Source organism: Thamnophis sirtalis, unplaced genomic scaffold, assembly GCF_051295495.1.
Source record: "Thamnophis sirtalis isolate CommonGarterSnake01/CBP01778 unplaced genomic scaffold, rThaSir2_p1.2 scaffold_1, whole genome shotgun sequence".
NCBI classification, from domain to species: Eukaryota; Metazoa; Chordata; class Lepidosauria; order Squamata; family Natricidae; genus Thamnophis; species Thamnophis sirtalis.
In genome coordinates this window covers 166,410,547-166,436,881 of record NW_028261381.1, presented here as the reverse complement: position 1 = coordinate 166,436,881, position 26,335 = coordinate 166,410,547, and the positions used below count along the sequence as shown (strand labels likewise).

The window sequence follows — 26,335 nt, the reverse complement described above, 5'->3', positions numbered from 1 at the left end:
GCAGACGTTCCTAAACCTTATGCCATTACATCTCCCTTTACTGTAATCTTAATGTACACACTTCCTATAAAAATCCAAACATCAAAATTAACACAAATTAACAATGAAAATAATACAATGGAACTTTTATTTTTAATAAAGACATAAAAAATAAAAAGGTCCTTCACGCCTCTCTTACGTTCTGTCTACATTTCCCTAAGAGGGGAATGCCCCACAATTTGGGAAACCCTGATGTGAATAAATACCCAGAAGTCAATAAATGGGAAATTTTCAAGATTTCATAGGATTAATTCAATTATTAATGGGATTCCAGTCTAGTTTCCCATGACACAAATTGATTTTTTTCAAAGGCAAACAAACTTTATTCAAATGTTATTTGAATATTAATTAACATCCATTAATTAAACATAGTTTTATTTAAATGTGTTACCTTTTTAGTTACAAACAGGAATTCCTAACATTACCTTTTTTCTTCAAATGTCTTTCTTGGCAGAAATATTACATTTGGATTGTTTAAAATTATCAATGTATTTATATATGCTTAGGGTAACAAATTGTTAGTCCCAATGTCAGAGCAAACTATCTTGTCAGTAGTTCTTTGGACAGGTGGCATTGTGTTCTTTTCCTTTCATTCTGCCTTCCCCAAAGCAACTTTCAGAGAAAGTGTTTGCTAAAACCTATGGTCAGACAGGCCTCCTGCTTGTGCATGGTACATGCACAGTATATGTGCATTGAGTTAGATTCTGAGGCTTAATATGCTGCAAACCTAATTAGGAAGCTTTTCCTCAAATATTATTAAAAGCTATGAAAATCCACAGATTTTACCATTTTTTTCTGAAAATAACACAGGGACTTTTTTTCTTTTGACCTCCCCTTATTTTCCGGGAGGCCTTATTTTTTAGGTGCAGGAGGTGGTGAGCGTGGTCCCCTCATGGCTGTTGCTGTGTTGCAATATTTTCAGGGAGGGCTTATTTTCGGGGGAGGGCTTATTTTAGCACATGTGCTCAAAAGCCCAACTGGGCTTATTATCCAGGGAGGTCTTATTTTCTACCCTTATTTTCAAGGATAAGTGTAATAAACTTCTCACTTTAGGCTATCTAACTGATAACAAATAGGTATATGTTACTGCTTGATAACATCATGACAAATTTCATGGCTTGAAATCACATCGAAATGGATGTCTTCTTCCTTCTTGCAACAGGGGGAAAAAAACTCTGAATTTTTTGTGCCAGGAGTGATTAAATGGAGTCTTGATTTAATTGCTGTGAAAATATGTGTCAAAAGCTTTTTCTCTCTGCAGATGTCTCACACAAAGCCTTACATCAGGAAGAAGGCAGTGTTAATCATGTATAAAGTGTTTTTGAAATATCCCGAATCCCTTCGGCCTGCATTCCCCCGCCTTAAGGAGAAACTGGAAGACCCAGATCCTGGTTAGTGATCCAGAAGATTCTAAGCGGTTTGGGACTCTTGACCTGGGAAGAAGGTGTACATTTAAATAAGTCTGAATAAGGTCTTTTGCAGTAAAGAGATGTTACTTGTATACCAGATTGCTTTTTTTTTTGTACTCGGGATGCTATAACATTCTAGGACCAAAATAAACAGCTTTGCACGCCATTTATTTACGCATATGCACAGGGTGTTTGTGAAGTGCAAAAGAAAATGTAGGACAGATTAACTCATCAAGCTCTCAAAGCTTTATCTTGCTTCCCAAAAATAGTTTATTAGGATCATTGCTGGAGCTAAATTATGCTGATTAGCACAGCTGTTATATACCACAGCAGCTTTGTACCTTACTGTATGTCCCTATTTCCCTTATTGAACGGCTGTGAAAGACAAAATAGGCTTGACAAGTAGAAAGTTTTGATGTGGGGATATGGATTAAATGATTTTTATTAAATGTAGAACGTGAGAAGCCTTTTCTCTCAGATCCGAATTTGCTGCTTCTTTAAAACAGTCTGTTATTGGAATGGAAGGGGATTGTTCTACTTTCTACTCCAAGGACCACCTAATGTTCTACTTTTCTGCCTTCTAACTTAATACTATCCACTCCATGCTTTTTTCTAAGCAGAAACTCAGTGTTACCATCCCCCTGGTTACCTCCTTCCCTATTTTACACTCTGTCCTTACAGCGTGGGGGCTAACTCACTTTTTCCCGAACTTAGTGCTCTCAAGCTCTATGGCAAGGGTGTCAAACTCACGTCATCAGGCATTGTCATGTGATGTATCGGGACTTTTCCCCCCTTCGCTAAACCGGGGGTGGGCATGGCCAACGCGTGAAGCATTCAGCCCACAGGCCACGACCTTGACAGCCCTGCTCTAGGGCATGCTGATCTTCTAGTTCAGTGCATCTGGAAGACCATGCTTTGCCAGTTTAAACAGTAGCCTAGTGGGAATGAGGAGATGGTTTTCAAGTTTCAACCGTATGTTGTGTGCATGCCTGTATTTCAAATACTGTACAGTTAGAAATCTCCTTTCACGTGTCATTGGAACATTCTTGTGGGGCAAGAATCGGATGGACTTTTCTATCTCCAAATCCCTCTTAAGTTGTTTTACGTGGATTATTAATTAAGGAAAAAAGTGTTGCGTGGTTGCTGTTTACGAGCCCCTTAGTCCCTCTTACTAAGCTGTTCCGACTTCTTTTTTTTTCTCCAGGTGTCCAATCAGCTGCTGTGAATGTTATATGTGAGCTAGCCAGACGCAATCCAAAGAATTATCTTTCTCTTGCTCCACTCTTTTTTAAACTGATGACGTCATCCACCAACAACTGGGTCCTCATTAAAATTATAAAATTGGCAAGTATTAGCAGATCCTGGCAGCTGGTGTCTCTTATCAGTATATGTGGTGTGAAAAACACAACCCTGTCACTTCAGAGGTGTAGCAGCTGACACAAGCTGATGTGGAGAAACTCAGCAGACTGTAAAACTGGCTTTGGAGGTGAATTATTAATTTTCAGGCAAGGACTAGTAGAAATCTGCCAGGCGGATAAAAAAAACAGATTGAAAACAAGAATGAGCAAAAAAGATTCTGCTTGCTAGCAATTCCATTACTGGTTGCTTTTAACTTCTCGTCCTTATTTCCAAAAGCCATCATAGTTACAAAAAAACAAATTATGAATTAAACAGGATTGATTTGCATAATCAGTAATACATGGACTTGAGTCTATTGATCATATACAGATAGTCTATTTTCCCAAGTACCAAAAGTCAAGAAACAATGGGTGGAAACTAACCAAGGAGAGAAGCAACCTAGAACTAAGGAGAAATTTCCTAATAGTGAGAGCAATCAATCAATGGAATAGCTTGCCTCCATCACCGGAGGCTTTCAAAAAGAGACTGGACAACTATTTGTCTGAAATATTATAGATCTCCTGTTCAAGAAGGAGGTTGAACTAGAAGACCTGCGAGATATTTATTTATATGTGTCTGTGGGAGAATGAAGGAAATATTTTTTAAATAATAGATGTTGACCTTTATGCTGCCAGTGTGAACGTTCTGAAGCCATATTTTTGGTCATTGTAGAATAGCCAAAATGAAGGTATCTGCAATTCTATACTCTCTGCTCTGTGTGTGTGTGTGTGTGTGTGTGTGTGTTTGGAAGGATAGGATTAAGAAGTTTGGGTACCTAATTTCTAAGAATGGTTGAAGGAGGTGCAGATGATTAAGGCAAAAAAAAATATTATTTTAGAAAAAAATGGTCTTTAACTTTAGAAAACTAGTACAGATAATATTTTCCCTTTTGATCTCTATATAGTACAGTGTAACAGAACACTAAACTCAAGACTAAAATTTTCATAAAATTTGCTACATAATTTATAGGAAGGGAATGGGAACAGAATAACACTTCAGCACTTCAGACAAATGGTTATCCAATCTCTTCTTAAAAACTTCCAGTGTTGGATCATTCACAACTTCTGGAGGCAAGTTGTTCCACTGATTAATTGTTCTAACTGTGAGAAAAAAATTTCTTAGTTCAAAGTTGCTTCTCTCCTTGATTAGTTTCCACCCATTGCTTCTTGTCCTGCCCTCAGGTTCTTTGGAGAATAGCTGGATTTCCTCCTCCTCTTCCTCCTCCTCCTCTTTTTCTTCATCTTCTTTTGAAAGGGTGCTATGCATTGGGGGGGAATAAAACAATTATTTGTTTATTAATCATTAATAACCAGCTGGAACTTCTGTGTTTGAACATAAGTATCTATCAGTTGCTACTGAGCCATTGTTGGTTGGGGTTTTGCTTATACGTCCTTGTCTTGGGCTTATCTGAGGTATTTTTCTGATAAGAAAGATAAGATAATGGATTGACTGATATTTCTTATAATCTAGCAGAATTCTGGAATCCTCCTTTGTTTTCTGCAACCACTGTTTAAGGTCAACGACTGGTTTTTAACTCCAAACAATTTTTTTAGCCTGCTAAGTATCTCGCTGGTCTCCACAGAGTGGTATGCTGATCAGATCAAATCCAGCCTTCCTTTCTAAATTATGCAACCAGAGGCCAGTGGAAAGCCAACAGACAAGAGATGACTAATATAACTCTTCTCTTTCTGAGCAAATGCATAGAGAGGAATCATGCTAGTGATGGTGGAAATAATGTAATTATTGTGACAAACAGCTGGTTTGTTTTCATTACTATCCGAAAGACCCATATTGATGTTGTTCCTACACAATACTAAACATTAGTTATACTAAACAATTCATAGGCTTGCATATCACACTAAGCCACAACCAAGGAAATTATTTTATGGCTAAGATTAGACTTAAGCACTGTGCCAATTCATTTATTGACAGTTTGAATTTGCCTAATAGTGTAGTTTTCTGAAGCAGTTCAGGTCTGTTGCTGTATGTCTAATAACGTTGACAGAAATAGCAAATATGCTGAGGCAGCTACTAAATAATTTCCTTTCTTTTCTTTTTTAGTTTGGTGCTCTCACTCCTTTGGAACCCAGGCTAGGAAAGAAATTGATAGAACCCCTGACCAATCTAATACATAGGTAAGTCAGCTAATTCTTCTAGATTTTTTAACTTGGTGGCTGGGGGAGATGGCTCTCATCAGCCATCTGTATATTTTAATGTGGGTATTAAATAATACAATAAAACTATTTGTGCTTCTGGGCAAGGTTAGTCATTGGTATCCTGTGTGTTGACATTGGTTTGACTGTCTTTTTTATTTGTCCCCATTGTGCAATTTTTAAAAATGATTCCAAGAACAGCACCAAAAAGAATGTTGTTTTATCCCTTTGAAGGTAGTACAGGTAGTCTTCAATTTAAGACTGTACTTGAGCCCGGAATTAGCGTCGTAAGTTATGGCTGTTGTTAAGTGTGACTATAATTTTACATCCTTATTTGTGACAGTCATTAAGTAAATTGCTTTTTTACAATGGGTGTTTTTAAATGCTGGAAATCAGCAAAAAAAATGCTCAAGATTGCTGTCATATGACTTTGAGATATTGCAAATGACTTTAAATGGAAGCTGGTGCCAAATGCCCAAAATGTGATGATATAAACCGCAAGCGGGATAAATGTGGCTATCGGAACTCCCTGTAGATTAGAGGGAAAAAAGAAGTGTCCATTTAATCCTGTTTTCTTTCACAAAGTCACTTTTCTAAAGTAAATAGAATTCATGGCAACTCTATCCATATTTTAAAAAGTAATCTGCTTCTAAAAAATGAAGCAAAATGGGCAATATATATGCTCTTGACTTATCCCACTCTTTCCGGACCTTGATTTATAGAAAAATCAAAGCAGAAAGTTATTCTAAATCCTTCGTTCTGGCAAAAGGAATGCAAGTTATATGCAGAAGAATTTTAACACAACAAACTACCAAATGTTGTTTCTGCTCTGAGTTTCCATAATTGTATTCGTCTATCCTTCTGTCCCATCTGTAAGCTGCCCATTCAAGATTACTTGAAGTGATAATATAGATTTAAAAATGTAAAGAGTCAGTGCGGCAGTCGATGCCATGGAAAGGAAAAAATGTCAGAATAGACAGACAACAGATTCAATAGCAAATCCAAGCACAGTGGGCCCATGTCATACCTTAGCCTGGGAGAACAGCTCATCTAAAAAAGAGTGGGATCGGAGCTGTTTGGATCCCAGGGGCGGGGAAGGGGGGAATTTGTGATCAGAAGAGCAGATGATACAACAAGAAGGCCTGTCTCCTGGTGACATGACATGTCTTCTTAATACAGGGGTCCCCTACCCTTTGTCCATGGACCAGTACCAGTCCATGGCATGTCAGAAACAGGGCCATGCAAACAAGTGAAGCCAGGAGTCAAACATTTTAGCAACGGGTTCTCTTCCCTCCTCCCCCCCCCCCCCCCAGGCTCTGGAGGTTTTGCTTGAGCCTCCGGGAGGGTGAAAACAGCATTCCAGAGGCCCTCCAAAGGCTGGAAACAGGCCTGTTTCTTGAACTTCCAGGAGGCCCATTTTTTGCCCTCCCAGAGCCTCTGTGCGGGTCCTGTACTTATCTGGCATCCCAAATGGGTCGCATGGAGACTCCTGGGAGGGGCAGGGTCGGCGGGGCCAGCCATGGGTAAGATTTGCAGGTTCAACGAACTGGGCAGATCCTTAGCTAGACGATCACTCTAACCTGCAGGAGCCCATCCCTGAGTGAAGCCCCATCTGCAGGATGCAGGTAGCGTATGAAACCATACCCCCTCTGGTCCACGGAAAAGCCTCTCTCCAGGGAACCAGTCCCTGGAGAGAGGTTGGAGGCCGCAGTCTTAGTAGATGTGATTCAAAGCATGCAAACTCTGTCAGATCTTACAAGTGGGCAGACCTAATAGGAGAAAGACAAACCCTCAAATCAGCTTTATACAGGTAGTCCTCGACTTTCAACAGTTCATTTAGTGACCATTCAAATTTTACAACAGCACTGAAAAAAGTGACTTGCAACCTTTGCAGTATCCCCATGATCATGTGATCAAAATTGAGATGCTTGGCAACTGGTTTATATTTAAATGACCATTGCTGTATCCCAAGACATGTAATCAACTTTTGCAACCATTTGACAAGCAAAATCAACTGGGAAGCCAGATTCACTTAACAACCATGTTACTAACTTATCAACTGAAGTGATTCACTTAACAGCAATGGCAAGAAAAGTCATAAAATGGGGCAAAACTGACTTAAATGTCTTAACAACAGAAATGTTGGTCATAGGTCGAGGACTACCTGTACCCTGAAGCTATTGCAACTTTCCAGTGCAACATGTGATGGAGGTTAATATCATGCCATGCCCTTGATTGCTGGTGGAGCCACATTTTGAACCAGCTGAAGCTTCTGAGTGGCTTTCAAGGGCAGTCTCACATAGACTTTACAATAATCTAGACAAGGAATGACTAAACCACAGGTGACTATGAATAAGGCTCTGTGATGCAACAATGCATGTGTCCCCAAACTTGACAACTTTAAGACTTGTGGAGTTGAAGTCCACAAGTCTTAAAGTTGCCAAGTTTGAAGACCCCTGCAATAATGAGTATATTTGAGTGCACAGAGTGGATTTGTTCAAATTTGTTGATTGGGGTTTTAAGAATCTAATTCCAAATGAAAAATGTAACCTAGCTTTTGTTTTTTAAAATTCATATTTCTTTGGAAACCAGATTACTCAAAAGTGCAAAATTCAAAGGTAATAAAATACAATACAAATACAATACAAATACAATACAAATATAATACAAATACAATACAAATACAATACAATACAAATACAATACAAATGCCAATACCAATGCCAATACCAATGCCAATACAAATGCAATGCAATGCAATACAGTACAATACAATACAATACAATAGCAGAGTTGGAAGGGACCATCTAGTCCAACCCCCTGCCTACACAGGAAACCCTATACCGTTCCAGACAAATGGCTATCCAACATCATCTTAAAGACTTCCAGTGTTGGGGCATTCACAACTTCTGGAGGCAAGCTGTTCCACTGATTAATTGTTCTAACTGTCAGGAAATTTCTCCTCAGTTCTAAGTTGCTTCTCTCCTTGATTAGTTTCCATCCATTGCTGCTTGTTCTGCCCTTAGGTGCTTTGGAGAATAGTTTGACTCCCTCTTCTTTGTGGCAACCCCTGAGATATCGGAACTCTGGTATCATGTCCCCCCCCCCCCCCAAAAAAAATGTTTTTACACATCTTAATTCTTTAAAATATAAAAAAAACATATGGTCACCTTTCTAGTGAAACTTCTTCTGAGGCTAACTGTCTCATAATGCAGTAATTTGTCTTTTTTCCTCAGCACTTCAGCCATGTCACTCCTCTACGAGTGCGTGAACACAGTGATAGCAGGTAAGGAAGTGTCATTGTGGGATATTACATTTTCTAAATAATAAAAAAGAAAAGCAGATACTTTTGGGATATATTGTTCTGAGAGTTAGTTTTTTCCAGGAAAAGTTGACTGGAAATTAAACATGTGTATCCTTAACTTTTTCCCAGTGTTAATCTCTCTTTCCTCGGGAATGCCCAACCACAGTGCAAGCATCCAGGTAACACGCTTTCACTTTTTGGTGTCTGTTTCTTATTTTATGTGGCTTTGAATGTTGTGGTGTCTTGATTATACACCTAGAGTGGACATATATTCTAGAGAGGACATGTTACAATCTGTGCAGGTGGCTAGATGGTGCTTGTTTTATATGTGGGTATCCCCAGAGCACATCAAAGCATCCAAGAGCAGATGAGCCAGCTTAGCAATGTAATTTCAGCAATATATGGGACATATTAAGCTTTGGTTTTTATTTGTATGAAACCCTCAGTCCCATTTGATTGAGATGGATGGATGGATAGATAGGCAGACAGATTTTTTTTTAAAAAAATAACCTTCCTTGCATTAATTAGATCAATTCAGGTCATTGACAGGAAATATATTTCTTTTCTGTGCTGCTTTAGAGGCAGGATGTGCATTAGAAGGAAAATGAGAGTGACTAAGTGATGGAAAGAATGCCGAGAGTGTTAGAATGAAAGGCTGTTCCATTCACTTTTATTATTACTTATTTTATTATTTTAGATTTTTTTTGTCTTGCCTTTTTATTTTATAAGCAACTCAAGGCAATGAGCATATCTAATACTCCCTTTTCCTATTGTCCCCACAACAAAAACTCTGTGACATGTATTGGGCTGAGAGAAGGGACTAGTCCAAAGTCACCCAGTTGACTGTCATGCTTAAGGCACATTAAAACAGTCTCTGAGTTTATAGCCAAACTGATTCCTATTATTATGGCCATATTGACTTTTTTCTATAGCCCTATCATGCAGCTCCCCCAGGCAATGGAGCCCTCTCTAAGAACTAGGCTGCCCATCCATATTGAGATTAGAGCAGGCCGCCTCTACCCCCTGTGCCCTTACTATTCCACCAGGAGTTGTTATGGAATGGTATTCCACTATTAGTAAGAACTACTGACATTTACTAAAGAATAGAGGCCCTTAAGGTGTAGAGGAAGGAAAATCCTTGGCTTTTCAGAAGAGGTTAATGATATATGCTGTCTCTGCAGCTCTGTGTGCAGAAGCTGAGGATACTGATAGAAGACTCAGACCAAAACTGTAAGTATGGGAGACACTGCCATCTTGGAAGGTAGTAGTAATTAAGGCCAAGGAACTAGGCGCTGCATTCTAAAACTGAAATAGCTAAAATGAGGGGGGGGGGAGACCACATTCATTTTGCTTCTGGTGATGCTCAGTCCCTCCCAACTATTTGTGACTTTAGAGAAAGCATATGGAAAAGTGAATAGGCTTAAATTTTGGAATGTTTTGCTGAATGAAATAAGTGAAGTATATAATTATAGTAAAACATATATAATGGGTGGTTAGTGAATGGTTCAACAATGAGCAGGGAGTAAGTCACAGTTGTGTAATGTTTCCTTGGTTGCTTAGTTTATTGAACGTTTAGTGATGTTAATGATGTATTAGGATATATACCAGTATGCAGATGATATGTGTTTGTCTGTCTGAGAACTCTTTTAATAACATTGGTGAACTTGGCAAGATGAAGATGATCATCCTCATCATCTGCATGTGCCTCCCTAGTCCTGGCATCTCCAAGTAGTATTAGCCCGCACTCCTGTCTGAAATAGTAGAGAGCCTCAGCAAATCTAAATAGAAAATACAGAACTGGTCAGAGCATTAAGACCAATGTAAGAGAAATGCTTATGTTCCTTCTGCTTGTGATCTAGTAAATGCACTAGATCCAACAGGCACGGATAATGTTAACCCTCTATATCAGAACAAAACTTCAAACTACTGGAATTTGATCCCTTTATCACCATGTGTGTACGTTGTTCTTGCAGAAATGGAGAGGGCCCTTACAAGGAGTTTTTTTTTAAATTGTGTTTTGTGTGTGTGTATGTGTTTTTTTCTTTACCACAGTGAAGTATTTGGGATTGCTGGCAATGTCCAAAATCTTGAAAACACATCCTAAATCGGTACAATCTCATAAGGATCTCATTCTCCAGTGCTTGGATGATAAGGATGAGTCCATCCGCCTCCGAGCCTTGGATCTTCTGTATGGAATGGTAGGTTTTGTTCTTACTGTGCATCCTGGCTAATTTGTTTACCCTAAATAGTAAACTGTCTTCCTAGATAATAATGAGAATGATGAAAAAATGATTCTAAGATAGCTTATTCATTTACTATTTGTTTAAGCAGTTGTATCCCTAAGCCACTTTCAAAGCAGCAAAGAAACTGGGAGGCCAAACGTTTCCAGAATGAAGTGTCCGGTATCGTTCACTTGCTACATCTTGTGGGTTTTCTGCCAAGCTGCATCAAATAGGCATCTTCCCATGTCATGTATAGAGACCAACATTAAGTAACTGCTGCCTGAGTTTCTGTGTGTTTGGGCCTTTGCTACAGGTGTCCAAGAAAAATTTGATGGAAATTGTGAAGAAGCTGATGATCCATGTGGACAAAGCTGAAGGAACAACTTACAGGGATGAGCTGCTAACCAAAATCATTGATATATGTAGCCAGTCCAATTACCAGTACATCACAAACTTTGAATGGTCAGTATTTACCACGTATTTAGGTCCTGCTTTATAGCCTCAGGAGGATTTCAGAAGGTTATGCAATGTTTTCCTACAAAGTAAAGTTTAAATCCTGTATAATACAGGCATTTCTCACTTAGTGTCCATTTGTTCAGAAACCGTTCAAGGTTATGATGGTGCTAAACCAAGGGACTTTGAAATTTCAAACCAGGCTTTGAAATTCCAGCCATTGCAGCAACCACATGGACAGATGAAAAAAGATTCCCATAAAGGAGGGCTCTTGAACCAAAGAAAACTAATAAACCACATACTATATATCCAATTGCTCCTTCCCTTTTATGGATGGCATTTCTTCCCCAAATGTGGCCCCCATCCTTAAATCTTTCAGTCTTAGTCAACCTTTTTGTTTTCCTTAATTGCTGCTTTCCTCAGAATATGCACTTTATATTGGATTATTTTGGGTTTCCTCATAATTCAAGCCACAAAGTCTTTTTTTAACAGCTATGTTTTTAAAAAAGTAAATTGGTAAAAAAACCTCAATCAACAAAAGCTGTTTGTTTTACATGCAGAGAGAGACAAGACACAAAGAATTGAAATGGTTTTGTTTTTCTCAAAATCTACATAGATTTTGGAAAAAGTGTTGCTTAAAAAATGTTTACTCATATGCAAATGTACATATTTGCTCACTCTGCGTCTACACACATACATACACACACACACACACACACACACACACAGCCCTTGAGCAAATTTTATCTCTTTTTAATTTAGCATTGTGTGAAATTAGAAATTAGTAATAATGCAATGTACTTTTTGTACCCCATGGCTCTAATAGGATTTTGTGAGGAGATAGGTGTTGGAGCAACCCTGGCATCACAGGAGGGTTGCAGCAGGTAGTGTACCGTATTTTTCGAAGTACAAGATGCACCTTTTTCCCTCAAAAAGGAGGCTGAAAATCTGGGTGTGTCTTATACACTGAATACAGGTTTTTTTGCCTCCCGAAACCCCGCCCCTCCACCAAAATGGCCATGCAGAGCCTTTAGGAGGCTTATAGAGTGATCCTGGGGGCTGGGGAGGGCAAAAATGAGCAAAAAATGGGCCGTGTTTTGCCCCTCTCACCCCCCAGAAGCACTCTATAAGCCTCCTAAAGGCTATGCAGGCCCTTCTTTTGACAAAAAACGGGCCCGTTTTTGGGAAGTCTGCAGAGTGCAAAAACTTTTTTTTAATTTGCCACTTCAAAATCTTGGTGCGTCTCATACTCCGAAAAATATGGTAACTACTTTTGAGTCATTGTGATACAGGCAGATAAAGGCTAGGCAGAACAAACAAAGAGAGAAACAGAAAAAGCAGAAGCTACCAATGGCCCTGTAATGATGTGGGGAGGGGCACCTAGGCTGGGAACTAGGGTTTGAAAACCAAAAGCAAGCTGAGGAAGAAATTAACAAGCGGTAAGTAGAGTATTTGTGTGTGTAGAAGCTGTAAGAGGGTAATAGAGATATTAACATTTGAATTGTTGAAAATCGCAGTGTACACGAAGCATGCATGAAATTTGCCGATAGGCCTCCTCTTTATCATAATAGCCTCCCTTTGGTGTCTCTGCTTGCACATCGGTACTCTCTTCTTATCCGCTTCAGGTACATCAGCATCTTAGTGGAGCTGACCCGGCTGGAAGGTACAAGGCATGGCCATCTCATTGCCTCCCAGATGTTAGACGTGGCAATCCGAGTGAAGGCCATCCGCAAATTTGCTGTGTCCCAGATGGCCATGCTTCTGGACAATGCTCACTTGCTGGCCAGCAACACGCAGAGGAATGGAATCTGTGAGGTGCTCTACGCCGCAGCTTGGATATGTGGAGAATTCTCAGAGTAAGTGCCCAGGAATCTGGTTGTTTGAAAAGGAAGGGTTTTCAGGAGGCCAGGTTCTCTCTTGTGGTCCCTGATGCCTGAAGCATTTCTTGTGGCTCCCCTTTTCCTCTCCTGGACAAGGGGGAAAAGAAGCTCCCTAAGCTTTCCTCTTCACTGCAGACACCTTGAAGAACCCCAGCAGACCCTCGAAGCCATGCTGCGGCCTAAAGTGACCACGCTTCCAGGCCACATCCAGGCCGTCTATGTCCAAAACATGGTGAAGCTTTATGCCTCAATTCTGCAGCAGAAGGAACAGGCTGGTGAGAAGGAAGTGGCCCAGGAGGCAACCCAGATGATGATCGACCGTCTGCCTCAGTTTGTGCAGAGCGCGGATCTCGAAGTCCAGGAGAGAGTAAGAAAAATCCGCCTTTTTTTTTTTCCTTTCTTTTCTTTTTTTGCCAAATTGATTTTTCAGCTTTGCATTTTGCTGGGTTTGGAGTGGAAGGAAAGCATTCATTCATTCATTCATTCATTCATTCATTCATTCTTGATCTTTAGGCTTCCTGCATTCTCCAGCTCATGAAGTACATCCAGAAGCTTCAGATCAAAGAGGTCCCCGTGGCTGAAGAAGTGACTGCCTTATTTGCCGGGGAGCTTAACCCTGTAGCACCTAAAGCTCAGAAGAAAGTTCCAGTCCCAGAAGAGTGAGATGCTCTGCTTTTTCCTGTAGGATGATAATATCTCAATAAGTCTCAAGCTCCGTAGCCTTGGCCCATCTCATAAGCCATAGAGCTTAGAAGGACCAGGAGAGGATATTTATATTTATGTGGGGCGGGGCACTTAACAACAGGATGAAGATTAAATATTGGCGGCTGGATTCTCACATAACCTGAGATTCTTTCCTTTCGTAGTTTGGATCTCGATGCTTGGATCAACGAGCCACCTTCAGACAGCGATTCTGAAGATGAAAAACCAAGGACCATATTCCACGACGAAGAGCAAAGGCATTCAAAGCAACGGCAGCCTGAAATGGATGAGGAGGAGCTGGCCAGAGTAAGCTGGGAGAATGGGTAGGGGTAGTTCCATAAGATGCATAAGATGGCTAGAGGAAGGCTTCAAAGTTCATAGCATTTTTTTAAAAAAATAATTGTTCTGAAGGACCCCCAGGAACTTTGCATGTGTGATTTCCAGGTTCTTACAACATTTCATGATTTAACAAAATTTTAGTCATTTTTAACTTTTTTTAAAATGGGGAAATGTACTAAAGCATTTTGATTGAAATACTGAAGCTGTCTGACTGATTCCAACTTGTTCAATTCTTACCTGGTCTTTCTTTAACAATGCAAGTGTCTTTTCTACCTTGATCTGGGATTCTTAACTTTTATTCAAGCTGGAGAAGAAACACCTTTGAATTTCCTTTTTATAAATAAAACTCAAGGGACAGCTATCCTACTTCTGAATATTTTTGTTTATTTGCTTTGTTTGTTTGTTTTGATCTAAAGCGTCGAGAAGTTAGGAAGCAGGAGCAGGCAAACAATCCATTCTACATTAAAAGTTCTCCATCTCCACAAAAGGTAAACAAAGCTTCTCTGGGGGAATAAAAATAGTGACTTTGTGGTAGTGATACTTATGTAACAATTGGGGTTTTTTTAACGTAAGTGTTTGCATGCATCTGTCTGACTGCTGGGTGTGAACATTAGTACTAAATTCCCCTTCTTTTTTGCTTTCTCCAGAGGTACCAAGATAGCCCTGGTGTTGAGCACATACCTGTGGTTCAGATCGATCTCTCTGTTCCTTTAAAAGTTCCTGGTAAGAGAATTTTATGGCAGATTTCAGCATCATTTGCTTAGCACCCCGTCTATTTTCCTTGGTCAGATTTGAAGGCCGTTGTTTATGGAATTGTCATTCAGAAATAGGGAGATGTTAGGAGGCTTGGAGAAACCCCAAGGTTTTCAGAATTTCAAACCAATCTGGTACAGGAGTCTGAAAATCAGATCATGAGCGTGGTTAATAAATGAAGAATTCTGGCTGCCTAGAGAAGGACAGAAAACTGGGCAGAGTTCCCTTTGTGAAAGCCAGCTCCCAGCATTTATGCTCTTTCCAGGCCTATCTACATTTCTTGACACAGATGCACATGTATATGTGTGATACATATACCCCAAGTCTATGACTTTGATTTAGGACCTAAACTATGATAGCAAAAACAAATTTTAACCATGAATGCTGCATGTATTTCTGAAAGAACCACTTTCCCTTTGTAGAGTGGGCCACTAAAGAAAAGGCCACCTGGGTGGATGGGCAAAATAAATTTGGGCATAGTCGTTCCTGGCATAACATTTCTATTTCTAAAGTTTAGCTGCATAGGGTTGCAGGCATCACAGTGTGTTGTAGTAATCCAACTATTCAATGTTCAAGGCATGAATGGCTGTTGTCAGGTCAATTCGTGCAGTTTCTGAACCTGTTCTATATTGGTTTTTTATTAATAATATTTTTTTTAAAAAAAAATACACTTTGGTTAAAAAGCATTCAAAATCCTGTAGAATATAATACAATAAACTGAAATCCTTTAAAACGGAGTGCAATATAGAGACAAACAATAACATTCAAAACAGCAGTTCTTTTTAAGGACTGCAACATTTAACTGGTTAGTTCAATCAGTCAATTTATGACCTTCGTATCCTGCTTTTCAGTCAGAAACTTCCTAACCGACTTTTAAAAAGTCAGTGCAAGTAGTCCTTGACTTAATGCCCATTCAAAGTTATGACTAACCAAAAAAGGTGACTGTCAATCTGAATCAGAAATTCCGACAGTCACCTCCCTCCACCAACAGAGTTGAGCTGCATTTATGACTGTTTGCAGCATCTCACAGTCTTGTGACCACATTTCAGTGATGAGCCACGGTGGCACAGAGTGCAATATTACAGGCTGCTTCTGCTGACTGCCAGCTGACTGCAATTTGGCAGTGCAAATCTCACCAGGGTCAAGGTTGACTCAGCCTTCCATTCTTCCGAGGTGGGTAAAATGAGGCCCAGATTGTTGGGGGCAACAGGCGGATGCTGTAAACCGCTTAGAGAAAGCTGTAATGCACTGTAAAGCGGTATATAAGACTAAGCGCTATTGCTATTTTGCTGAAACCTGGCAGTTCCCATTTTTGGCAAAATGGCACGAATAGCAAATCATGGATTTGCTTAATGACCACAAGGCAAGCTCCATTACTGTTGTAACTTGAGAATTATTTGTAGTGAGATAGTCTCCATTCAGAACCTTAAAATCTAGAAGACATAATGCACAAGGGGAAAAAAAGAGAAAGAAAAATAGGCAGGTTTGGATACTTCCAGGTTATAATTTATATCATGACTCTGTTTAATGAAATATTTCAAATAACTTTATGAAATGAATGCTGATAGGTGACAGATGAGAGAGCTCAGCTTTTTCTTAGTGTTACCTTATGTCAGTGTTTCTCAACCTGCTGGCTGGGGAATTCTGGCAGTTGAAGACCACACATCTTAAAGTGGCCCAAGTTGAAAAATACTTGTCTTATGATAATTATAAAGATAGCAGGTGGAAATGATATGGTTCGATATTTTCCCTTCTCTCACAAAGGATGATCAATAATGCATTTGCTCATCATCTGTTAGCAAAATTTGTAGTTTCTTCAGACTTGTCACTTTTTCTCAGAATTTAAAGGGTTGTTTTGATAACATCTTAATCAAAATGAAAGCTTTCCTTTTTTAAGCGGTCCTTCGTTCAGTAGCTAACCTCCATACAATCCCTTCTGGAGGCTACTTTTATTTCTTCTGGCCTTATCAGGCTTACCAGCATCTGACCAATATGTGAAGCTGGAAGAGGAGCGTCGGCACCAACAGAAAATGGAGAAAGACAAGAAGAAAAAGAAGCAGAAGAAAGAAAAATGGGGCAAGAACCGTCGCCACAATTCCCTGCACACAGAGAGCGATGAGGATATTGCACCCGCCCAGCATGTGGATATTATCACAGAGGAGATGCCAGAAGTAAGTGCCACAGGGCGTCAAGCCTTCCTTTGCAGACTGGGAGACTGTGACTTCTAGTCCCACCTTAGGCATGAAAGCTGGCTGACTGACTTTGGTCCAGTCATTCCTTCTCAGCCCAGACCACCTCACAGAGTCGTCTTTGTGAGGAAAATAGGAGGAAGAAGGAGTATTATGTATATTCCTCACTTTGAGTTATTTATAAAAATAATAAAGGCCGATTATAAATAAATAAATAAATGAAGGGCACTCTGGTTCACATTCCTGTTCCATTGTGTGACCCTTAAGCCAGTTGCTAGATGTGGGCTTAGACCTGCGAATGGTGGGCAGAGCCCGGCAGAAATAAAGGCTGGAGCACTGCCTCAGGTAGGTACAGTTGCTTGTTTTCTCTTTCTCAATCCCTCTTTTTCCTTTTTTCTCTTAGTCTCCCCGGGGAAGAAATATTTGCCACGGGTTCAGATTGAGCACTGTTAGCTTTTGAACGAGGCCCAAGGTCATGCAAAATTAAGCTATCCTGTTCTTGATGTATTTTACAAGGCACAGCTTGTAGATGGATGTTGGTTTTTCAACAAAATAGGCCATCTTCCTGGCATTCAAAGCTAGTACCCTGCAAGTCACGCACCAAAGAATGAAATTTATATGAACTTTAGCTAACCAATAATTTTCCAGTGTTGCTTTCGTCACCAAAACTGTTTGATAAGGGGGGGAGGGGGAATTATAGAAATTGGATTAATTGGTTTAGGACACCATAGGCAGAAGGAATCTAAAGCACCCTGGAGAAACAGGGATCGCCATACTTTTCCCTTGAGAATGGATACCTTTTACATAAGCTCATTTTCTCCCTCTTATGCCTCTTTATCTAGAATGCTCTGCCCAGTGATGAAGATGACAAGGATCCAAACGATCCCTACAAGGCACTGGATATTGATTTAGATAAGTGAGTACAAATCTTAGCTCTTGCACAACCCTCTAAAATTTGTGCCAAAATGTAGTGCTGAATGTGACAGAGAGTGGGATTTATTGAATGCTGAGTGTGGTGTACTCACCGTACTCTACATCAGTTAAAGTAGAGAAGCTAAACACTTGGGCTTTCGTTCCTAAACTGCTGGTTTTATAAATGTAGTTATAGAATGGTTATTCAAATAGTTCCAATAATTATTTGAATGTTATGTTGGTACATCTGAGATCCAGACAGGAAGATGCATTAAGGGAATTCAAGAGCAGTAATGGCACAGTGATTAGGATGCAGTATTGCAAGCTGAATCTGCCCATTGCCAAGAGTTCAGTTCTGACCGGCTTAAGGTTGACTTAGTCTTCCATCTTTCTGAGGTCAGTTAAATGAGGACCCAGATTGTCAGAGGCAATATGCTGATTCTGTAAACCGCTTAGAGAAGGCTCTAAAGCACTGTGAAGTGGTATATAAGTCTAAGTGCTATTGCTATTTGGGCCTTCCAAAGGGAGGATTTGGATCTTCCTTGTGCCATTAGAGAAGGAATGGAGAAACCTGCAGCTTTCTAGATGTTTCTACACTGCATCTCTTCTGTCCCAAGCTTTAACCATGCTCATTAGTCTTGATGGGATTTAGAGTTCAACAAACAGAGGGCAATTAGTTTCAGAATCTTACAATATTAGTTCTCTAAATTTCAAACGGAGGCAAAACATATTTGTTTTTCAACACTGAAAGACATTGTTGAAATGAGGTAGAATTTCTCTATTTTGCCTTTGGATTATTTCCATTCCCAGAAGTTGTCATATCCTGTAGTCATATTGTTTTTCTTTCTGTCTGTCTGTCTCTCATACACAGTCTGATTTCAGGGAGTTCTGGCAGGTAAGTTCCGTCTTTGGCAGCGTAGAAGGCTAACTGCTTCTGTCCAGCACTGTAAAACACAACATAGCAAATGTCATCGGTTTATGCAGAAAACTTTACATCAAATCTCTAAACTTACTCTAAATCTCTACATTTATAGTCTGGAATAAAGCAGCCAGTCTATGATGATTGGTTGCACAACCATTGAATCCTATTATTTCAGTCAAAGAATAGTGGCCCTGCCACTTCATTTACACACGTTCCCAATCTTTGAGCAGAGATTTGAAAATTGATATTTGGTTGAGAGAAATGTTGGGCTTTACAGTGTGAGCTGTTCCTTTTCCTCTACTCCTCCACCCACTTCCTGTAAAATGAGATTCAAGATTAAAGATTTTTACCAAGGAGGAATCTCCAGTTGCTTCAAGATGAACACAACAAATTGCCAAATTGACAGGAAGACTAAATTAAGCATTTCAAGTGGGCCATAATTTTCTTTTCTCAATTGTTTTTTCCACTTAATAAAGGCTGTCAATTTTTTTCACAGAAGTTCTGTAATTGTCATTAACGGGCAGAAATTCTGACCACGAGGAAGCCGGGGATAGGGGGGAATGAATAAATTACAATTTCGCTCTGAAAAAGTTAAAAGTGAGCAAATCAAAAGTTTACTATATTCGCATTAAGGAACATTTCCAAGCTTTCTGAATGCAATTACAAAAATAATCAGGAAAGAAGCTGTGTTTTTCTTTTTCAGACCATACAACTCTATATTTAAAATGATCTGAATTATTAAAATGTCGCACCTTTTCATCTGGGAAAACACTAGATGGAGTTTTCTCATTTTTCACTTTCTGGAATTTAAAAGCTTGCTTTTATGTTGAAGAATTTTTCAAATAGAATCCTAACAATTTTGTTCAATAAGCATCACTTAATTTCATGTGATCCTCTTTAGACTCTGCTGAATTATATTTCATCCTATATAGTGTAAGTAAGTAAGTAAATCTTTATTACGGTCAAAGACCAGCAATACACATTAGTTTTTACAATATGTTAAAAAGTACTGACATTAAGATATAATTAAAAAGTACTGATGTTAAAAGTGGAAAATAACATACATGTTCTCAGATTGTTCGGGTCACTCCCTGGTTTACCTAGGTGCAACGCTGTTAAATATAGGAGTAAATAAAATGGTCCAAAGATTGTTAAGAGATATGTCCAGATAATTGGTACAAGATGACAACTATACTTCTGTAGCCATTTTTTTTTCTTATGGACATTGCAGCAGCACAGAACTTTCCCACTGCATACGTGGTAACCGGGTTAGTGTACTGAAGGAGAAAGCCTAGATAAAAATTGTCTGCCCTCCCTGGCAATCTCTCTAATAAGGGGAGAATATGTGCAGACCTACAAGCTGGTTTCTCTTCAGATCGTATAAATCTTTCGCCTTTTACTATGTAGTGAAACTAATTCACTCTGACATTCTATGCTGACCCTAAACTGCTTTTGGAAGCTGAGGGAGACATTTGGTGGAATTTCATTGAAGATCTTGCCATCTTTTTTGTTAAGGCCTTTAACAGACAGTGAGGCACTTCCCGTGCAGAGGCATCGAAATGTCGACAATCTTAAATCTCCACAAGAAACGCAAGCCCCCCTGGTTGAAAAGAAAAGCAAGAAACCAAAAAAGAAGGAAAAGAAACACAAAGAGAAAGAGAGGGAGAAAGAAAAAAGAAAAGAGCGGGAAAGAAAAGCAGATGAAGATGACAAAAAGGTAATTTCCTTGTTTCTGCCTGCCTTATTTTTTACAATCGTAGAAGTCCAATGAAGATTTTAAGAGCTTCTCAATAGTCATAGGTGCCTTATAAGGAACAGTGAAATGTAGCCTATTTCAAAGAGTCTAACTTAATAAAAACTTCTATGTACTGTTTATAATATTTATCCATTTATTTATTATAAATATTTACGGTTCCACCACAAAACCACGGATGACAAAATCGCGCTCGACGAAAGCGCGCATTTGACGTCATCACAGCGCGACGAAAACATCGCGCTGTGATCGATAAATGTAAAAATAAAGCGAAAACCTTACCCTAACCCCCCCAAACCTAACCCTAAACCTAACCCTAAACCTAACCCTTAACCTAACTGCTTTAATTTTATTTTTATTTCAATTTTTAATTTTTTTCGTCGCGCTGTGATGACGTCAAATGCGCGCTTTCGTCGAGCGTGATTTTGTCGTCCGCGGTTTTGACGGGTCACGATATTTACAACGCAAATAATAAAGATACTCAAATATTTCTGAACAAGCATGGCATATTTGCAGATACAACCAGAATTCTAGATTGAGATTTAAATGACTATACCTTGCAGTTGATTTGGTGGCAACTCTTGCACCTATAGCATTAAGAATATTATTAAGGAATACAATATTCCTGTAAACATTCTGGGGGCACATAATGTTTATTCCAGATCACAGTGGCTGAGTTCATATCTCTTGTTGAGCTCAAACAAAGCAAACAACATTATGCCTAGTGCAGTGTGGGAGCCTTATAGAATATGTGCTTTGAATGCTTGAAATTGTCCAATAATAATTGTCTAAAATATTTTTTGGGTGGTTCTTCCAGGCTCAAGATGTGGACCTGTGGCTTTCTGATACCCCGCCACCTGTCGCTGCCATGGAGGCAAAGGTTAGTTTTTCCTTGATAAATTGCAGCAGAACCTCTGAAAAACATTTCCTTCTCTAGAAATGTTGATTCCACTTTTCCAGGGAAGAGAAGGGAGTTCTAGCAAAGAAAATTCAGATGAACTGGGTAAATAATTTATTATATCAAAAAAGGTGACTCATAGCATCCTTTCCTTCCCTTCCCTTTCTATTTTGGATCCAAATTAAACAAGTTGTTAAATTAAGCTTTGCATTTAATCTACAAATTTGGTGAGGAGAGCATTAGCAGTGGTATTGAGTGTTATGACCTCAGAGGGTACAGAGAAGTGAATTTCTTTTCCTTGTAGAAAAAAAAATATTCTTGAAAGTATCATCTACCATAGGAGGAAGTATTCTGTTTCCTGCAGGAGGTTCTACCCATTGGTGGGATTCAAATAATTTAACAACCAGATTTCTGCCCTAATGACTGGATGGGTGGGTGTGGCCATGGTGGGCATGGCCAGGAGTGTGACAGGCAGCACTCTGCCTCCTGCACCACCCTGGGAGCAAAAATGGCCCCAGGAGGGGGGGCTCTGTCCCCCCTCATGCCTCATTTTGGGCCTAGTAGGCCTCCCTGCACTTACCTGGGAGTCAAAACAGTGCGCAGGAGGGCTCCTGGAAAGGACGGGGCAGGAAAGGGTGGGGCCAGCCAGCAATTTAACACCCGGTTTGCCCGAACCAGCCCAAACTGGCTGAATCCCACCACTGGTTCTACCCTCTCTCTCCTCCTCCCCATAACAACAACTGCAATGTCAGAGGAAATATTATCTCCTGCAATTAAAAAAAACCATGCTGATTCCTTCCATGCTTTTACATTATCATTAACCTTCTTGACAAGTGATGCTTTTTGAATTTCCTAAAATACAGAAGTGCATGTATATAGGTTGGGAGAGGAGGAGGGTTTTTTTTCTGCTATTCACTTATTTTCTCCAAGGCTCTTTACAACTGAGAGAAATCCCTGCTCTTTGCACATGCTGATGACCTTTATCCTAAGGAGACCCTGATTGAGAGTATCATTTCGTGAGCTCATAGTTGAAGTTGTGGCCATTGATTACAAATTGAGAACTATTAAGATATTCTTATAACTGGGATGGGCAACCCACAAATCATATGTGACTTATCAGGCCCTTTTATTGCAGCCAACCGAGTTCCCCATGATTATACAACTGGATTTTGGAGACAAAGTTTCAAATTATGAGAAGGTGGTTTTATTTATTTGGGTGTTGTTGTTTTTCAAAACTAAGGAGTAAAATAAGCTTAACATTTCTATTTTAGTCAAAACACCAGAAAGCCAAATGCAAAAAAAAAGAAATGGAAAATCTAGCCCTGCCTCTTTCAGCTATGTCATTTTCACACACACCTGCAGTATCTGGCTACATACAAGGTTGCCCTCTTCTGCCTTACAGCTTTAAGGTGTGCTTTGAGTGGTGACCCCATTAAGTGAGCAAAGATGCTGGCATGGACTTTCAGTTGGTGGGCTCCTTTGTGTGGCCCATTCCCAAGGAGGCTTGGAGAAGGAGACTAACTACATTGAGGACATTTGGATTAATATGAACAGGGATCATACCTGGATGACTTAACCCACATATTTTCTGTGGTTTCTTAGACCAAGCTGGCTTTCATTATCCCAGTTTGTTTCTTTAGCAGGACCTGCCTGAAGTCAGTGTAGATCCGACGGAACCTGAAGAACCTAAGAAAGAGGAGGAGCTTCAGGAAGAAGATGAAGGAAAGGTGAGTGGCATAGAGTACTCCGCTTTTCTGTATTTTGCCTGGGAACAGATGCTTCTTGACCAGTCACTAATAATGGCAACCTGTATCTCATCTGGGAATAGTTTCAGTATGGTTTGAATCTGCTATAATTTCTGAACTGTCTTTGATCAGCAGTATCTTAGGCAGAGGGCTAAGTTGGCCAGCATGAATTTTAGCAGCAGATTCTGGCAGATACATCACTTGTCCAAGATAAACAACTTTTACTGGTGAGCCAAGAGGCAGCTGAGGAACCAGGAAGCTGACTTTTGGTCTACGTGCACTTACAGAAATCCAAGCATAAAAAGAAGAAGCATAAGAAGGAGGAAAAATCCAAAGAGAAGAAGCTTCCAAAGCATCGTGACCGAGGGGATGAGCCACAGACGGAATCTGTGCACAATGGAACCCTGGAGGAAGAGCCACTGCCGGTGAGAAATTTGATCAGTGCAGAGAGGTTGTAATCTGGGATAACTGGGATACTGAGATTCCAGAAGGCCTGACTGCTGTGACATGGTTCTGCAGCAGTTTTGCCCAACATCTTGATACTTTCCATACAGTTCCCCATCCCTTGGTTGAGGTTATTGGGACTGTAATCAACCATTAAGAGCCATGGTGGCACAGTGGTTAGAATGCAGTGCTGCAGTCAGATTTTGTCAGCTGTCTGAAATTTGGCAGTTCGAATCTCACCAAGCTCAAGGTTGACTCAGCCTTCCATCCTTCCGAGTTGGGTAAAATAAGGACCCAGATTGTTGGGGTCCATACGCTGACTCTGTAAACCGCTTAGAGAGGGCTGTAAGCCACTGTAAGTCTTAAGTGCTATTGCTTATTGCTGTTACCTGGTTGTTAAATCTACTGCATTGAAATCCCAAAGGTGCTTTTTCAAAAGGCAACTGCACTTTGTTTTTTCCTTGAAGACATTTCGCTTGTCATCCAAGAAGCTTCTTCAGGTCTGACTGACTTTCTGACCTGGATGACTGACAATCTCCATAGATACACTGCACTGAAATCACAGATCACTTCATTGCCGTATAGGCAGCTCCCAAGTTACACCATTCTTTTCTTTCCCTTTTGCTTACCTTGACTTTTCCTCTCTCCTTCTTTCCCAGCCTATGTCAAGCTATATCCTCCTTGCTGAAAATCCCTACATTAAAATGGTGAGTAGTCCATTTGCTTTTTCCAAATTTTTGGTTTCTCTTGATTTCTTTGAACCATGATCAGGATCTACCATGCTTTTGCTCTTGTTTTCCACACCAGTTTTCAGCAGCCCCAAGGAGCTCCTAATTTGTCTTGTGTCCCTTCCAATGATTCTTTCTTTGCAGACGTACGATATCCAGGGGAACCTCCAGAATGATAGCCAGGTTACCGTTTCTGTGATCTTTGAGAATAAGAGCAGCAGTTTCCTAAAGAGCATGGAGCTGAACGTTTTGGACTCTCTGAATACTAAAATGCTGCGGCCGGAAGGATCCTCCATCCATGATGGGATACCTGTCCCTTTTCAGCTGCCTCCTGGTATGACTGTCCTGATCCCTGGTGAGGGGTGGGTGAGAAAGAGCTTTTCAAAGAAGCCTTTGTAAAGAATCTGGGAGGACAGGACGTATCTTCCTACAAATATGGATCATAGTTCCATCTGAGCCAAACCTTGGAAGTTTATCATAAATTTCTGGAGCAACATAGCCTCGTCCTGTTTGTGTTTCAGTTAATGGGACTAATTTTCAAAAGGGTGGATTCAGAATTGAACAGATTCTTGCTGTTGCTGGTCCACTGTCAGCCCAAATAATCTCCAAAAGATGTTGGATGTCTGATCATGACATGCTATCCTTTTAGGGGGAATTCCTGAGGACCAAAGTATGAGCCCATTGGTGCATCCTGGGAACAGTGGTTTTAATTGGTTCCCATTATGCAGAGTATTTTCTAAAGGTGAATGGTTTTCCAAGTTAAAGTGGATAATGACAAATGCATTTGCCCTAGAGTGGTACAGGTAGTCCTCGACTAACGACCACAATGGAGCCCAACATTCCTGTTGTTAAATCGAGACATTTGTTAAGTGAATTTTGCCCCATTTTATGACCTTTCTTGCCACAATTGTTAAGTGAATCACCACAGTTGTTAAGTCAGCAACACAGTTGTTAAGTGAATCTGGCTTCCCCATTGATTTTGCTTGTCAGAAAGTCACAATAGGGAGCTCACGTGATCCTGGGACAATGCAGCCGTCATAAAAGTGAACCAGTTGCCAAGCATCTGAATTTTGATCATGTGACCATGGGGATGCTGCAACAGTCATAAGTGTGAAAAATGATCATAAGTCACTTTTTTCAGTGCTGTTGTAACTTTGAACGGTCACTAAATGAACTGTTGTAAGTCGAGGACTATCTGTAGTTTTCTTTAGCAGTTCCCCATCCCGCCTTTAGTACATATTAAAACAATCCTGATTGATGGTTTTTGCTTATTGTTAAACTGCTAATGATTTATACTCTTTAGTGGAAAAAATGGTATTTTAAAGAAATCTGAGTTAAGATGTTGAAATCAAGATAAGCCTTAATATAATTCTCACTTTGTATATAAATCTAACAACATTCTGTCTACATTCTATTTTTTTTGTCTTTTCCCAAATTTAGGAGTCTCAAATGAAACCCAGTTTGTTTTCACCCTGCAGAGTATTGCCATGGCACAGAAACTAAAAGGGACCTTGTCATTTATAGTCAAAGTAAGAACCTGTTATCCTTTGCTATGCTGGGAAAATATTAAAAAGGATTAAAGAGATATTAACATCAACTTTTTTATTTCTCAAAGAGATGACCCTCACTAGTTAGCTTGAGTGAATTGTGTGTGGGGTTTTTTTTTCCATCGAGGTGCTGAAATGGCCATAAGAGTGAAAAACAGTCATCCTTGACTTTTTTCAGTGCCGTCATAACTTCAAACAGTCACTAAATGGAATGATTGCAAGTCGAGGACTACCTATATTCGAGGCAACTGGTAGATGGACAGAGATATTTCCCTTAAGGCAGTAGGAAATGAGCTCCCTGCTGCTATTTGTTGAGGCTTCCCCCTATTATAACAATAGTAATGCTATTATAGCAATTTTACTCTCCCAGAAAAATATGGTTCCCAAGGGGTGTTGGGGATACGGTCCACACATCTTAAAGTTGCCAAGTTTCAAAAACACTGTTCTAGGCAGTGATGGAGAATGGAGTTGGCTTTCCCTTGCTGCATTTGAGGAGAGAACCAAATCAAACATTTGGCCATACTAGGAAGATAAAATGCCTGGGT

The 26,335-nt window shown here is 39.9% G+C and overlaps 1 protein-coding gene across 9 annotated transcripts in view; it reads left to right on the top strand.

Moving 5' to 3' along the window:
* Positions 1-26,335, top strand: part of AP3D1 (adaptor related protein complex 3 subunit delta 1) — a 58,415-nt gene that overhangs the window by 21,632 nt on the left and 10,448 nt on the right. For 4 of the 9 annotated variants that reach the window (XM_087702967.1, XM_087702959.1, XM_087702935.1 and 1 more), the window contains exons 6-29: positions 1,301-1,430; positions 2,653-2,792; positions 4,908-4,981; positions 8,236-8,285; positions 8,433-8,482; positions 9,485-9,533; positions 10,356-10,501; positions 10,839-10,987; positions 12,604-12,834; positions 12,994-13,225; positions 13,372-13,517; positions 13,725-13,866; positions 14,316-14,387; positions 14,547-14,622; positions 16,624-16,823; positions 17,684-17,757; positions 18,625-18,648; positions 20,191-20,392; positions 21,246-21,308; positions 22,967-23,053; positions 23,359-23,496; positions 24,175-24,222; positions 24,388-24,577; positions 25,684-25,772. In XM_087702967.1, the coding sequence (XP_087559093.1) occupies positions 1,301-1,430; positions 2,653-2,792; positions 4,908-4,981; positions 8,236-8,285; positions 8,433-8,482; positions 9,485-9,533; positions 10,356-10,501; positions 10,839-10,987; positions 12,604-12,834; positions 12,994-13,225; positions 13,372-13,517; positions 13,725-13,866; positions 14,316-14,387; positions 14,547-14,622; positions 16,624-16,823; positions 17,684-17,757; positions 18,625-18,648; positions 20,191-20,392; positions 21,246-21,308; positions 22,967-23,053; positions 23,359-23,496; positions 24,175-24,222; positions 24,388-24,577; positions 25,684-25,772 (2,802 nt within the window). The remainder of the gene's footprint in view (positions 1-1,300; positions 1,431-2,652; positions 2,793-4,907; positions 4,982-8,235; positions 8,286-8,432; positions 8,483-9,484; positions 9,534-10,355; positions 10,502-10,838; positions 10,988-12,603; positions 12,835-12,993; positions 13,226-13,371; positions 13,518-13,724; positions 13,867-14,315; positions 14,388-14,546; positions 14,623-16,623; positions 16,824-17,683; positions 17,758-18,624; positions 18,649-20,190; positions 20,393-21,245; positions 21,309-22,966; positions 23,054-23,358; positions 23,497-24,174; positions 24,223-24,387; positions 24,578-25,683; positions 25,773-26,335) is intronic. The other 5 variants (XM_087702943.1, XM_087702984.1, XM_087702952.1 and 2 more) reach the window with 3 other exon arrangements.